The following is a 15,709-nucleotide window of genomic DNA, read 5'->3' as shown; positions in this document are numbered from 1 at the left end:
GGACCTGATCCCTAACCCAGACCTGTTTACCCTAAACCTGAGGCAAGAGTACTTTTTCAAAAAGTCGAGTGTATTTTTCAAAAAGTTGGTGTACTTTGCAAGCAAAGCCATATGGGCTAGGGAAAACGTACGCGTGGGTGCAAACGTGTTTGTGTAGGAATAGCATGTCTTGTGAACATCTTCAGAATTTAAATCCTTCCGATACAACAGGGATAAAACAATTTTATTTACCTGTCAGTTTATAGCATTATAACCAGTGTCTTCCAAACAGATTGATAATGAAAAGATGAAGTTCGTGAAATAACATCTGCGGTTGACAGTGGCAAGTTCATTTCAGTGTTTACAATCATCTCAGTAAACATTGCTTCAGCACGGACTACAGCCTTTTCTTCTGGCAGGATTTGCTTTGCGGGAATGAATTTCATAATTCCTTGGCAGCTTTCAGCGGATTTCTTTGCAGCAGCCTTGTCCATGTGAGTTTTGGAACTGCAGTGTCGTTCGATGTCATATTTCCCAGCATGGGCAACGGAGAAATCTGATTTACAATACTTGCAGTGTGCATGACTTTTTCCCATTGTAGACTCCACAATTCCTGGCTCTTTCTTATATTTCTCCAAGAAAATCTGCTGATTCTGCTGTTTAGACCTGGTACAGTCATCCGAAACTGGCACATGTATTTTACCGCTTCATTTTGCCACTATTGTCCAGACGATCGCACGTGCCAACAACTGAACAAGGTTTCCACAGCTGAAGACTCTCTGTCATGGTTATCTCCCTTCGACCGAAACCGGTATCAGTTGTACCATCCCGTAATCAACACACCAAGACCGGAAAACGTATTCTAGACTTTTTCTTATGCGTATTTTGTGCGTGTGTCGCGTATTTGCGTACTGATAATAATTTGGCGTACAAAATACGCCCAAATCGTACTGGTAAACAGGTCTGCTAACCATTCACAATCCATATACATGAACATATTTTTTGTCATTTACTCTACTGGATAATGACTGTTAAACTGTTCACCATAAAAAAAAAAATCATTAGAAATGCACAAATTGTCCTTACATGGCACAAGACAACATAAGGGCATGAAGGAGAAACAAGAAGGGCAAAGCCCATACGACTCACATGCTTGACCTTGACCTTTACATGACCTTGACCTTCAGGGTCAAGGTCAAATAACTAAACCTAGCAATGACATCATACACTAAGAACTGCTTTACACATTTTTCCTACCAAAATACATGTGACCTTGACCCAAGGTCAAGGCCATCCAAGGTCATGCAACACAAAGCTGTTAATTCAAGACATAGGAAGTACAATGGTGCTTATTGGCTCTTTCTACCATGAGATATGGTCACTTTTAGTGGTTCACTACCTTATTTTGGTCACATTTCATAAGGGTCAAAGTGACCTTGACCTTGATCATATGTGACCAAATGTGTCTCATGATGAAAGCTTAACATGTGCCCCACATAATTTTTAAGTTTGAAACAATTATCTTCCATAGTTCAGGGTCAAGGTCACTTCAAAATATGTATACAATCCAACTTTGAAGAGCTCCTGTGACCCTGACCTTGAAGCAAGGTAAACCAAACTGGTATCAAAAGATGGGGCTTACTTTGCCCTATATATCATATATAGGTGAGGTATTCAATCTCAAAAACTTCAGAGAAAATGGGAAAAATGTGAAAAATAGCTGGGTTTTTAGACAACATTTATGGCCCCTGCGACCTTGACCTTGAAGCAAGGTCAAGATGCTATGTATGTTTTTTGGGGCCTTGTCATCATACACCATCTTGCCAAATTTGGTACTGATAGACTGAATAGTGTCCAAGAAATATCCAACGTTAAAGTTTTCCGGACGGCCGGGTGAGTACATAGACTCACTTTTGCTTCGCATGTGAGTCAAAAAACACTACCTTTTCCCGTCTGGTTTTTCTGTCACGTCCATGGGATGGTAATTTGTTGAGCTGTGATTCCAGCTGGAGACAGAACAGAAAGTATTGTGGTCACAAAAAACATTTCTGATTTTTTGTACATGGTAAACTCAATTAATCAAATGCTGATCGTTTACCATAATAGAAGAAAGAAATGATTGATACTCACTGGCAGAATTACAGTATCTAATCTCAGTGCAATGACCTTACATCATTGCAGCTCAGTTTTTCTTTCAAAGAAACTATCATCATTTTACTCTGAGAGAAAAAATCATTTGTTGTAAGCCAACCCTCAAGGCATTTTAAAATTCTCCAGTCCAGTCTAGACAAAGCTAATCACATCTCCCACAGCATGAGCCTTCACATTCTAGCCTAGCCCCTTACAATCAGGTGCTCCTCTTATCACTCAGCACTATAGGTACGCCACAGCATGACCCTGTACATTCTAGCCTAGCCCCTTACAATCAGGTGCTCCTCTCATCATTCAGCACTCAGCAGTATAGGTACGCCACAGCATGACCCTGTACATTCTAGCCTAGCCCCTTACAATCAGGTGCTCCTCTCATCATTCAGCACTCAGCAGTATAGGTACGCCACAGCATGACCCTGTACATTCTAGCCTAGCCCCTTACAATCAGGTGCTCCTCTTATCACTCAGCAGTATAGGTACGCCACAGCATGACCCTGTACATTCTAGCCTAGCCCCTTACAATCAAGTGCTCCTCTCATCATTCAGCACTCAGCAGAATAGGTACGCCACAGCATGACCCTGTACATTCTAGCCAAGCCCCTTACAATCAGGTGCTCCTCTCATCATTCAGCACTCAGCAGTATAGGTACGCCACAGCATGACCCTGTACATTCTAGCCTAGCCCCTTACAATCAGGTGCTCCTCTCATCACTCAGCACTATAGGTACGCCACAGCATGACCCTGTACATTCTAGCCTAGCCCCTTACAATCAGGTGCTCCTCTCATTATTCAGCACTCAGCAGTATAGGTACGCCACAGCATGAGCCTGTACATTCTAGCCTAGCCTCCTTACAATCAGGTGCTCCTCTCATTATTCAGCACACAGCAGTATAGGTACGTCACAGCATGAGCCTGTACATTCTAGCCTAGCCTCCTTACAATCAGGTGCTCCTCTACTGGCCGTATAAAATTTCATCTCACACGGCATCACTGCAGAGCGCCTAGAACTGTACCCACGGAATATGCGCGATATAAGACTCATTGATTGATTGATTGATTGATTGATCCTCTCATTATTCAGCACTCAGCAGTATAGGTACGCCACAGCATGAGCCTGTACATTCTAGCCTAGCCTCCTTACAATCAGGTGCTCCTCTCATTATTCAGCACTCAGCAGTATAGGTACGCCACAGCATGAGCCTGTACATTCTAGCCTAGCCTCCTTACAATCAGGTGCTCCTCTTGTCATTCAGCACTCGGCAGTGTAGGTACGCCACAGCATCGTAGGTGAGTGAAGAATACACGTACATGTAAATGGACTATGGAAGACAACTGTGTTCTGTACTCACCTTCCTCTTCTCCGCCTGTAGGTTGTCATAGCGATGCTCCAACTGGTCAATGGATCGGATGCGATCTCGCAGTATCTCCTCCTGGGTCTACAATGCACAGAACATGGCTATAAAAACACCTCATACAAAAACACAACAGTGAGCATATTTCAAAGATCAAACAACCAAGGGAAAGAAGTATTCAGACCTCATGACAGCAGCAAATGAGTGTTTATGAAGAATCCATTTCCTGGCAGTGGCACCAAGGAGAATGACATGTACTGAATGAAATTACGGCAGACTCATCCCTGTTATTACTGCTTTGGAAAACAAGAAGGGCAAAGCCCATACGACTCACATGCTTGACCTTGACCTTTACATGACCTTGACCTTCAGGGTCAAGGTCAAATAACTAAACCTAGCAATGACATCATACACTAAGAACTGCTTTACACATTTTTCCTACCAAAATACATGTGACCTTGACCCAAGGTCAAGGTCATCCAAGGTCATGCAACACAAAGCTGTTAATTCAAGACATAGGAAGTACAATGGTGCTTATTGGCTCTTTCTACCATGAGATATGGTCACTTTTAGTGGTTCACTACCTTATTTTGGTCACATTTCATAAGGGTCAAAGTGACCTTGACCTTGATCATATGTGACCAAATGTGTCTCATGATGAAAGCATAACATGTGCCCCGCATAATTTTTAAGTTTGAAACAGTTATCTTCCATAGTTCAGGGTCAAGGTCACTTCAAAATATGTATACAATCCAACTTTAAAGGGCCCTTGCGACCTTGACCTTGAGGCAAGGTCAACCAAACTGGTGTCCAAAGATAGGGCTTACATTGCCCTGTATAGCATACATAGCTAAGGTTGCCATTCTCGATAACTTCAGAAAAAAATGCGAAAATGTGAAAAATGGTCGTTTTTAAGACAACAATTACGGCCCCTGTGACCTTGAACTTGAAGTGAGGTCAAGTTGCCGCACATGTTTTTTGAGATCTTGTAACCATACACCATCAGGCCACATCAGGTGTTGATAGACTTAATAGTGTCCAAGAAATATCCAACGTTAAAGTTTTCCGGACGGACGGACGGACGCCGGGACGGACGGACGGACGGACGACTCGGGTGAGTACATAGACTCACTTTTGCTTCGCATGTGAGTCAAAAAGGGATCAGTCTTGCTAGGCTACAGTAGAGGAAAAGAAACAGCAGATCAGGTTGTAGGAAATCAAGCATGGATGTTGCTAAGATTTAATTTCCACAGCAAATTTGACAAAATGGTCACATAAGTTTGGGGCAATTTTCGGACATTTAAGGCAGCACTTGGCGCCATCTTTCCTTGACTGTCAACTTTGTTTGGCAATTGTGCAGAAATGAAGGCAAAGTTTTTGGCAATTTGAAATAAGTTTTGGCATTTCCCGAATGCCGACGCCAGACAACATTCCTGTGATGTGAACAAAAGAGAACAGCAGAAGGGTGGGCCAACAGGAAGGGTTTGTGGCAGCTTTTCATTCAGACTGAACAGTGACACAAGGAAAATATGCATGTGTGCGTTCATGCATGTGTGTGCATGCTTCAGTACATATGTGAGCACAAGGGGATACTGCTGACCGACCATGTTAAGAGTAGATGTTTTGTTGTCAGGCTGGGCTGGTTTAGCAAGGGAGGTGTAGACATCTTCCCACTGTGGACGGGAGACAATGTCACCGCTCTGTATAAGCTTCAGTGTGGAATCCACAATTTGACTGGATTCACCACCACCTTCTGCCAACACAACACACAAACATTAGTCAGTTTATAACCCCTCATTTCTTATTGTCATTCTCTGCGTGTGCACACACAGAGCAAGACGGAATCATCACAAAAGTATGCAAAATATACTGCAAAATTATCGTAGTCATAAAAACAAGACCTTCCTTTTTGACAACAGCTTATATGGTGTGCATTTGTTGTTATCAATTCATTTGAACAAGTTCAGGCTTCTATAGCAAATATGTGCAATAATATTAATAATAATAATGATAATGTTAGAAAGCGCCAGCAGGGAAAAGGAAAATACGTACTTGCCGCAGTTGGTTTTGTAAGAGGGCCATGACCACTTCTCTCTCCTGCCTGCCCCCTGCTCGCCTCTCTCTCTCTTCTGCCAGCTGTCTGCTGTAACCCTACGTCAAATCGTGTGGGAGACGACAACCCTGTGGACTGGAAGTTGTCAGATTTGGTGCCGTAGCCAGCCCTGTTTGTCGCCGTCTGCTTGCTTTGCCCTCCGGTGCCTCTCTCACGTGTTGCTGCTGTGTTGGTGATCTTCTTCTCTTTCTGTCTGCCTTCCTTTGGCCTGCTGCCATTACATGCACTGCTGGCATTCCTGGTTGGTGAGGTGAGGGCATCAATGATGACAACATCGCCGTTCACAGGGCCCAGACTGTTAGTGGACGAGTATTTCTTGGGCTGAAGCCTGGGCACAAAGTCTCCACGCCCCATGGTCTGTTGCAGACGTCTCAGCTCACGCTCTGCTCGCAGCAAAGGGGAGTCTCCATTGTGGTCTACTTCATTGTCCTCTTCATCAGACACCACTCTCCTGGGCGGTGTTCTGTCCTGCCTGATGGGGCTCCTACAAGCACAAAATACATGCAACTCTCATTTGAGGACATGAAAGATACGTCAGGAATATTGTCAAGTTGTCCTGTATCATTTAAAGTTCACATTCAGATCAAACAAAAAAGAATACTGGATTGTTTTGTTTGGAAGTTGTAGTCTGTGTGATCGTTTGGTTCTCTTGCTACTTGTACACATCTGCAGGGGCTCACATCCACGTCGGACATCGGACATACACGGATATTTTTTCCAAATGTCCTATACATTTTTCATGCAAGAGGACATATGTCCTATTGTTTTTGTCACAAAGTGGTCATTGTCCGATTATGCTTTCATTTGATCCGGACATTGTCAGTTCTTTCTAATTTGCAGTAGTCTTCTTCTTCTTGTCGTTCGCCTAGGTTACACGACAAGAAGAAGAAGACTACTGCAAATTGGAAAGTACTGACAATGTCCGGCAGTAGTTTGATTTGCTATTTTATTGATGTTTTGCGAAGCGATGTGTCTCTCCAAGCAGACGAAACTTGGGGAGACTGTATGTGCTTTTTAAAGAGAGGAGCTTCCCAAGGGTCGCAACTCTGAATGCTCCAAGCCGGTTGTGGAAATGTGGGCATCCATCAGAAAGCGCATGCTCTTCAGCAAGAGAAAGGAACAATCACAGTGAATTGTCATTAGCTCAGAGACAGAACAACACGTTTTTATTATTTTGATTTGTTCTGTTACCTTTTTGCCAAGAAAATTATTTTATTTGTTCTGTTACCTTTGTGACAAGAAACTAGTCAAGTTTAATTAAATTTATGTTTTGTTGCGAGAAAAAAAAAGTCCTATTGATTTATTTTTGTTCAGGACAAATGTCCTATCACTTTTGCATTGTCCAGGACATTTGTCCTATGCCACCTCTCATGGATGTGAGCCCCTGCATCTGCATGGGTGCATTTCAGGTGAGAAACCTGTAACTGTTCAGAACCAGCAGCACCATGAAATGATCGTTGCTGTTCCCCAATTCATACCTTTATCTTTTTAGGCACCTGCCTACCTGGCAGTGAGTTTGTCATCTTTCTGGAAGTCCGGTTTCAGACATAGCTTCATGCACCCATGTGTCTAAGTACGCGAGTTAATACAACAATAACAATAACAGCACTTTATTGTCCATTAAAATATTACATAAGAATGGAAAATTTTCTTCGGCACACCCTGCCTGCCTGTAAACGATTATAACGACAATGGTATAGGACAACACACATAAAACATAGGTTCACGTATGTAATAACAAGCACGCCTATACCTTGCAACATCTGCAGCAGAGTGTCTGTTGGACATACTTCCAGTGCTGTGGGCAAGGCGGTCTCCCAGACGCTCTCGTTGCTGCATGGTTTCATAGACATCATGATGTCCAAGTGGCAAGCTGATGGAAAAGAGAATGTCACTGCAGTCATTTTGAAGCAGTGCAGTATGGTTCCAAACAATAACTCATTCAGATACATGTTCAGACTAGTGTTGATCTGTCTGTGTTGCCTGACTGTTAAATGGTAATAAAATGTGAACCTGTTTAAGCTAGCACACTTGTATGTGTGTTCATGATCTTTTGTTTTAGGCAGACAGGTAATGTCATTATGTGGCATCGTACAGTTAAAACAAAACACAAAAGTAAATAATTGTAAACACATTCAGTCACTGATTTTGATTAAGTGATCTGTTTGTCAGGTGCCCCAACAAAATTCGCTGTCAATTTGTTAATACTTTTGCAACCTTGCATTCTGATAGGTGTAATAAAACTTTTCTTTGCACTCTGAACCGGGTTTTTTAACCATTAAACCAGTGGGTGTCATGAAATGTGAATTGACTGTACGCTTGTGTATATATTTATTTGTAAAATATTCATACACTCTCTTAACACTGTTACCATCCTTTCTCACACTTCAAAACGTCCAAAAATGTAATCTGCAGTAGAACTATCGTCTCCAACCTCTGATAGTGCATTCAAAAACATGACACCATGACTCGAAAACAAAGTTTCCAGGAACAAAAACTCAACGTGATCTGTGTGGATTACGGATAAGAAACACAAAAGTAACTACACAATAAAAATCATGAACTGGCTTTATGGGAGCCTAACTGGTGTTGATTTTAACTGGTAAATTGTACACCATTAGTTGGCCTACCTGCCACTGATTGCCAGTCTGTGCCTCATGTTGTCATTCTCATGGGCAAGTCGCTTGTTGTCCAGTTCCAGCTGGGAGATCACTCTGTACATACAAACCACAGTAAAAATTCCACCTGTGACTGACTCAAAAAAGAAACAACACCAAAGAGTTTGTGTGTGTGAAGGTTGGATGCTACCAAACGCAAGCTGCAAGCGAATCAAAAGACTGTGATCGCTCTCCCTCTCTCACATGCAGACTGTGATTTTACATCACTCATTCAAAATGTCTAAATTGTTATTTTTATTTCACATATTTCTTTTTTGTTTGTTTATTTTTATCCATCAATTAACCAGTAGCTTGATTTAGTCATAGATTAACATGCAAAAGACAAATGCAACACACTTATGCCTTTACTTACTTGTTCAATTCAACAGCCTCTGTGCGAGTTTCGAAGAGCTTCTTCTCAAAATCTGTAGACGTTCCCTGCAAAAGAAACAGTAACTCAACAATGATAGTTGTTGAAACCATGCAGCTATATTTTCTTGCATAACCACAAAATACATGTAGCAGCCTCTGACAAAATATGTTACCTGAAATCCTGCAAACTCATGCTGTTGCAGGCATCAAAATGCTTGCTTTACTTCAGGAAAAGATAATACATGTACCAGGTAATCGAAAATTTTAAAAGTAAATTTTTATTTGATTAATATACTTACCCGACTCACATATAGCATTAACCTCTGGTTTAAGTGCCGAGACGCTGAACTACGCTTCACCCCTTAAGGGGAAGTAACCCTAAAAAAGAACAGCCTTGACCCTATAAGCTGGGTCACTTGTCAAGGCCATACCGTCACGTGACTGACCACGCGAGACCGCCGCCGCCATATTGGAATACTTCACTCAAAAACGAAGCGAAACATTCATTTTTAGGGTAAATTAAAGCGGGGTAGGCGGGAGGGTATTAACGATGTGAGTCGGGTAAGTATATTAATCAAATCAAAATTTACTTTTAAAATTTTCGATTAAATTACATAACTTATCCCGACTCACATATAGCAGATTGCTAATGTAGGTGGTGGGAAAGAAACTCACTCTACAAGCTGGAGAGAACCTGCCCTGCGGCTACCATAGCCGGTAAGGTGTTGGTCCCGTCCTGACGAGTACTTGCGATATCACGCAAGTAGAAATTTATAAACACATCCTCGGATCTCCAGTAGGCAGAATCCAAAACTTCTGCCAGCCTACCAGACTTGAGAACAGCAACCGAGGAGGCCCAGGCTCTGGTTTCATGAGTCTTGGCAGACAACAGGGGAAGAACTGACTGCCCCCCCCCCCCCCCCCCCCTTTCCTTCTTGCCACCAGATGTACGCTTGTCTGATCAAAGTAGATACCCATCTGGCCAGGGTGACCCTAGACAGGTCCCTGCTCCGGGCTGTATTGATTGATATGAAAAGGAGTTTCTGATCTTTTGAACGAATAGGAGCCGTACGAGACAGATAGCTGCTGATTGCTCTGACAGGACAGTTTAAGATATCTGGGTCCCCTGGTGCTAAAATTGTGGATAGCGGTGGGATTTTGATTAAGGGCGAAGGCTGATCTGGCCTTTGATTCTTGGCTAGAAAATCTGGTCGGAAACGAAGTCTGACAGAGCCGTCCCTTTCAAACGAGATGTCTTTAGCGAGACCAGATAAAGCATGAATCTCGCTGCTTCTTCGAGCAGTGGCAAGTAACGTAAGTAAAAGCGTTTTACGGGTCAGATTGTGGAGACTTGCTGCATGCAAAGGTTCGAAATCCCGTGACCTGAGAAACTCGAGAACCAGAAACAGATCCCAAGCTGGGACTGGTGACCTAGTCATCGCAAAGCCTAAGGACGCACCCCTGAGGACGCTCGCTATGACACCACTAAGTGAAATTGTGCGGCCCAACTGCCTGAGTGTAGAAGAAATTGCAGATCTCCTGACCTTCAGAGAAGAAGGTGATCGGCCCTGTGATGCCAACCAGGACAAGTGATTGGCCACCTGCATGGAACGGGGGGAAGTGGAATTCACTCCGTTGTCTGTGCACCACTTGGACCAGGCTGCCCAATGCGAGGCATAAACAGAGCTTGTGGACTGTCTGTGAGCCTTTTGCACTAAGTCAAGGGTCCTGTCCGATGCACCAGCACGGCGCAGAGAGATCCTCACAGTCTCCAGCCGTGAAGGCATAGAGACTGCCGGTTGTTGTGCAGGACGCCCGTGCGTGGCTGAAGTAGTTCCCCTTTCCGAAGATTTAGCGGAATGGGTGGACCTACTGCGAGACGGAGTAGGTCCAGGAACCAGTGCTGAGAGGGCCACATCGGTGCCACCAGAATGAGAGACGGGCGTTCCATCTCCACCTTCCTGAGCACCTTGCCTGGGAGTTTGACAGGCGGGAAGGCGTAGGCCGCCAGTCCCGACCAGTCTATCTCCAGCGCGTTTGTTTTCCAGGCTTCCGGGTCCGGAAATGGGGAAACGAACACAGGAAGTCCTCTTGAGAATCTTGTGGCGAACAAGTCGACAAGCGGCTTGTCCACCTGGACCCACAGGCGTTGTAGGGCCTGGTGAGTGATCGTCCACTCTGTGTGGATGACGCTGGACGAGCGGCTGAGAGAGTCTGCCAGGACATTGAGAGACCCTGGCAGAAACTCGGCCGAAAGAATGATATGATGCTGCTGGCACCACAGTAGAATGTGACAAGTCCTGTCCGACAGAGAATGGGAACGTGAGCCGCCCTGTCTGTTCACGTAAGCGGCTACTGTAGTGTTGTCCGTGTGTAACCTCACGTGCTTTCCCATCACAGTGGGAAGAAAACTCTGAAGGGCAAGAAATACGGCCTCGAGCTCTAGCACGTTGATGTGCAACAGCGATTGTGTCTCTGACCACACACCCGAGGCCGTCAGGTGGGCTAGGTGAGTGCCCCAGCCCACCATGGAGGCGTCTGTGAACATGTCCTGGTCCGGCGGAGGTAGGACAATGGGGACGCCGTGAAAGAACTGGGCCTGAAGCCATTGTTCTGTGGTCAGCCTGATCCAGCCTTGAATAGGGACGGAAACGTCCCAACCCTGAGAGGCTGCTTCCCATACTGAGCCGAAGGCTGCCTGAAACGGCCTCTTGAACACTCTCCCCAGGGGAACGAGTGTAGCCATCGACTCCATCTGGCCTAAAGCTGAGGCCAGAGTCCTGACTGAGGCCTGCTTCTGAGATCTCAAAGATGTTAGGAGCGTCTGAAGCCTGTCGACTCTCCTAAGAGAAGGTCTGACCGTCCAGGCCACGGTATCGAAAATCATACCTAGATACGTGAACGTCTGAAGGAATCAACTCCGACTTGTCCTGATTGACACAGAAACCTAGGTCTGCTGACTGACTCAAGACAAACTGTGTGTGAAGACTGCAAGTCAGTCGATCTTGGTGCAGAATTAGCCAATCGTCCAGATATGCACGGAGGCGAATGCCTTTCTGTCTGACGAGAGAGCACAGCTGACGAGTGACCATTGTGAATATCCAGGGAGCCAGAGACAACCCGAAGGGAAGGGCTCTGAATTGAAAAGCCTTCTCTGCCCACCGGAATCTGAGCCACTTCTGGTCCGAGGGGTGGATCAGAACATGAAAGTAGGCATCTGTTAGGTCGATGGACGTTGCCCAATCGGATGGCCTGAGAGACTCCCTGATAGAGGTTGGAGTTTCCATAGTGAACCTTATTTCTCTGAGGTACCTGTTGAGAGGTGACAGATCTAGAACAGGTCTCCAACCCCCCGAGTTCTTCCGGACTACGAAAAGTCTTCCATAAAATCCCGGAGAGCTGAGGTCCAAAACCTCCTCTTTAGCTTCCTTTAAAAGGAGAGAGGCGATTTCCGACTGAATCGTCGCCTTTGCCTCTGATCTTGCTGGAAACCTGAATGCCGGAGCTACTCTGGTTAGGGGAGCTTTTTCCCTTTTCCAGAGTAGACGGAACCCCGAACGCACTATCCCTACGATCCACTGACTGTCTACGAGCTGTATCCAGCAGGGAAGAGCCCGGGAGAGGCCACCCGCCACCAAAGGCGTGGGCGTTGTAGGGATGAGTGGTTCGGGGGGGGGGGCATCATTGGGGGTTGGGCTTACGCCCATTCCCCCTGGAGTTCCCGAACGATGGTTTCCGCTTAGGATAAGGGGCGCCCCTGCCCCTTCCCCTAGACGAAGACTGAGACTGCTGGGTGTTGTGGCCGCGTTTAGCTGCCGAGAACGAAGCCTTGGGCTGACCCTGCTGCTTTGTTTGTGGCTTAGCGAAGCCATGTTGTGCTAACCGAGCAATCGCCAAATCTTTGGCGTTTTGGGTTTGCTTGTCTAGGGCGTCAAGGGAGGGCTGCCCGAGAAGGGCTCCCTCAGTGAACGGCGAAGACTTAAGAGCATCCAAAGTCGCTTTCTCCTATATCCTTGAGCCCGACAGAAAAGAGTCCCTGTGTGTAAACACGGCATGGGAGTAAAGGTGTGCTGCTACAGACATTTGCTCTGCGGAGACCTTGGCTAAGGTGGCCAGCAGTGTTGATACGTCCTTAACACTTGTGTCATTCCGGAACTCGAACGGATCCAGAGAAGACGTAATTGAACGAGAGAGTGTCCGAAGTAGTGTCTCAGAGAGAGAGGCAAGTTCAAGAGAGTACCTGCCTGTCTCTTCCAAACCAATAAGAGAACCTTCTGTGTAGACACAAGGTCTGTCTTGACGGTAACCGTCCTCCCTAAGAGTGGACAGCTCTGGCGTGACCGGAAGGGCTGCACTCGGAAGGGCAAACGTGCCGATAAGGTTCTGAGGCCGACGGCTGAGAGAAAACCTGCGCGCAAGGGCAGAGACACTAGCCTGTGGAAATTGGTCAGTGGCAAGCCAAGGCTTAGCAGCGTCTGGCGCCTGACCATGAGCAGAGAGGAGAGGCACCGTGCCGACAGGCAGGGAGCTCGCCGTGCCTGGAACTCTTGCTAAAAGTTTAGAGAGCTCATAAGCCACTGAAGGAGACTCAGAGAACTGAAAACCCTCAGATGCTGTTGGTGCTGGGCGGAAGTCACCCACCGCTGGTGGTGGGGGTAAGACAAGTCCAGCCGATGAAACAACGCCGTCAGGAAAATATTTGTAAGCCACCTGTGCTGCAATAGCTAAGGTTGGCTTCAGCTTTGACGGTAAGTGGAACTCAGCGTCATCCTCATTGAATGAGAGATGATCGTCGAGCTCCGAATCCGCTTCCGTATGTGTCGAAAAGTCCGCGTGACTCACAGAGTCTTGGACGTGATCAACCGGAAGTGAAGCTGACTGCAAACCGGAAATGAAGCTGACTGCAAACCGGAAGTAGAACTTCGGTGCAGAGCCTGCATGGAGACAACTTCCTGCCCAGGCGGAAGTGGTGACACAAGTACAGCAACGGGGGAAGTCGTAGACTGCCCGTGTGCACTTTGGTCTCCAAATCGATGTAACATCGACTGCATTCCCGCGTCAACATCCCGTGAGCTCCGCTTCGTGTGAGTCGTATGCCCCGGGTATGTCGAACTTTCACTCCCTGACCTATGTCGAGGCGGGGGAGCTACTAGTTGCGGTCTATGCGGAACGCTTTCGCCAAAGAGCCTGGCAACCGGCGAACCCAACGTACCTGAGGAGAGTGACTTCTGTACAGAAGCTACAGAGTCCCGAGGGACCATCTCTCCGTAGCTGGCGTAAGCCAGTTCGCCTGCTCGCACGTCTGCAGACGTGATCGTGGCTGAGGGTGGAATCCTGACGCGAGACAGGGAGGAAACATCGCCAACCCCCTTCGGGAGGGAACGCAACTCGTCACGTGTGGCTTGTATGTCCGCGGCAAGCTTCTGCTGCTGTGAGAACATAGCATTCATTTGCATGGAAAAAGAGGAAAAGAGAGAGCAAATGTCTTGCTTATCGCTGCTCTTTTTTGGTTTGGCTGAAGAAGCCTTACCCTTACTTTTAACTTCTTTAAGTACAGGCATGGGAGGACTTGAAGTATCAGAAATATTGACAGAGAACGAAGTCTGAGTTAAAGGGTCCAACACAGTAACTGTTGCCGCTTTAGGTTTGTCTTTTTTCTGTACGCAAGCAGGGGAAGAATCGGCAACTAACTGTCTAGTAGAAGGCTTCTTCTTCTCCTTGTCCGCCATGTTGAAAACAACTCAGTCTGAGAGCAGAACAACAAACAACAAGGCTGGCGGACACAAGGCAAAGTATGAGTAAAACGAAAACAAAGAACGACCTCACCAATACAGCATCAGAAGCAGAGAACTGTGAAGAATGACCGGGGTGATGATAACTGCCAACCAGGAAGCAGGCTGTAAAGCCAATAGTGTAGCTCAAGAGACAACGTCTTAGCGATAAGACCGCTGAGGTAAGAGTGAAGTATTCCAATATGGCGGCGGCGGTCTCGCGTGGTCAGTCACGTGACGGTATGGCCTTGACCTGTGACCCAGCTTATAGGGTCAAGGCTGTTCTTTTTTAGGGTTACTTCCCCTTAAGGGGTGAAGCGTAGTTCAGCGTCTCGGCACTTAAACCAGAGGTTAATGCTATATGTGAGTCGGGATAAGTTATGTAATTTAATCAATTGTCACGCCCTCTGTCAGCCATATATCTTTGACTGATTTGTAGATATGCTTTTCTTTTCCCACAAGCTGATCGCCACTCAAGCTTTTCTTCCTTTCTCTCTCTCTTAATTTTTTTTTTAATGAAAAGAGTGAGACTGTTGTAAATGTTTTTATTATTTTTTTCTCTCCACATTTTGTATGAAACGAAACCAGCCTGTCTTTTTTTGGCCAGAGGGTTTCCACTTTACTGGGGTAGAGCCAGCACCAGCATCTACACTACACTACACTTCCACACATATTAACTCACAAATAAATGAAGTAACATGAATGAGAAGTGAAAAAAACCACCACGTTGTACTGTAACTTCAGAACTTCAAAAGTTGGCTTCTTGCACTCCTCCACGCACAGAATGATAAAACGTCATCAATGTGTTGGCTCAAGGGAGGAGCCCACTATAATCTCTCCCTTAAAGTTATTTGCAGAAAAAATTCACCCATTGACATAGCATGTCACACATATAGTGGTATAAGCAATACAGGAGCAAAAAATAACTACTCAGAGGACAAAGCCGTCAGTAAGTCAAGAACAAAAACAACTAAGCAACGATTGCAGACAGAAGTGAACTTACCTTCAAGGCATTATAGTCTTTCTCCAGCATTTCATACTTGTCTAGCAACTGCCAACACAATCAAAATCCTATCATTTGTCTATGCAAAGAAGTCATGGGGTTTGCACAAAACAAAATACTCCAAAACTTTGGTCATCCCTGTAATATTTAACACATAGATCATGATATCTGCCTTGCCTTAAAAGATATCCCAGCTTCATAAGAAGAGGGTGCCTGCATTTAAGTAGTTACTCTGCACAAAGATCAATAGTATTTGTACTCGAGGCATATCCGATTTTAATACTTTTCATATGTCAAATGTTTGACATTC

The 15,709-nt window shown here is 45.6% G+C and overlaps 1 protein-coding gene across 4 annotated transcripts in view; it reads right to left on the bottom strand.

The window, feature by feature from the left end:
* Positions 1 to 15,709, bottom strand: part of LOC138977039 (uncharacterized) — a 98,164-nt gene that overhangs the window by 11,648 nt on the left and 70,807 nt on the right. For 3 of the 4 annotated variants that reach the window (XR_011459215.1, XR_011459217.1, XM_070349942.1), the window contains exons 11-18: positions 15,400 to 15,447; positions 8,627 to 8,691; positions 8,227 to 8,310; positions 7,350 to 7,469; positions 5,536 to 6,080; positions 5,088 to 5,236; positions 3,481 to 3,567; positions 1,923 to 1,985 (exon numbers count right to left, since the gene is read on the bottom strand). Coding sequence is in view for 1 of the 4 variants with exons in the window: in XM_070349942.1 (XP_070206043.1) it covers positions 1,923 to 1,985; positions 3,481 to 3,567; positions 5,088 to 5,236; positions 5,536 to 6,080; positions 7,350 to 7,469; positions 8,227 to 8,310; positions 8,627 to 8,691; positions 15,400 to 15,447 (1,161 nt within the window). In the remaining 3 variants the exon portion in view is untranslated. The remainder of the gene's footprint in view (positions 1 to 1,922; positions 1,986 to 3,480; positions 3,568 to 5,087; positions 5,237 to 5,535; positions 6,081 to 7,349; positions 7,470 to 8,226; positions 8,311 to 8,626; positions 8,692 to 15,399; positions 15,448 to 15,709) is intronic. The other variant, XR_011459216.1, reaches the window with a different exon arrangement.

Source organism: Littorina saxatilis, linkage group LG9 (assembly GCF_037325665.1).
Source record: "Littorina saxatilis isolate snail1 linkage group LG9, US_GU_Lsax_2.0, whole genome shotgun sequence".
NCBI lineage: Eukaryota > Metazoa > Mollusca > Gastropoda > Littorinimorpha > Littorinidae > Littorina > Littorina saxatilis.
The sequence above is the reverse complement of the archived record's forward strand: the minus strand, read 5'-3'. Positions and strand labels throughout refer to the sequence as shown.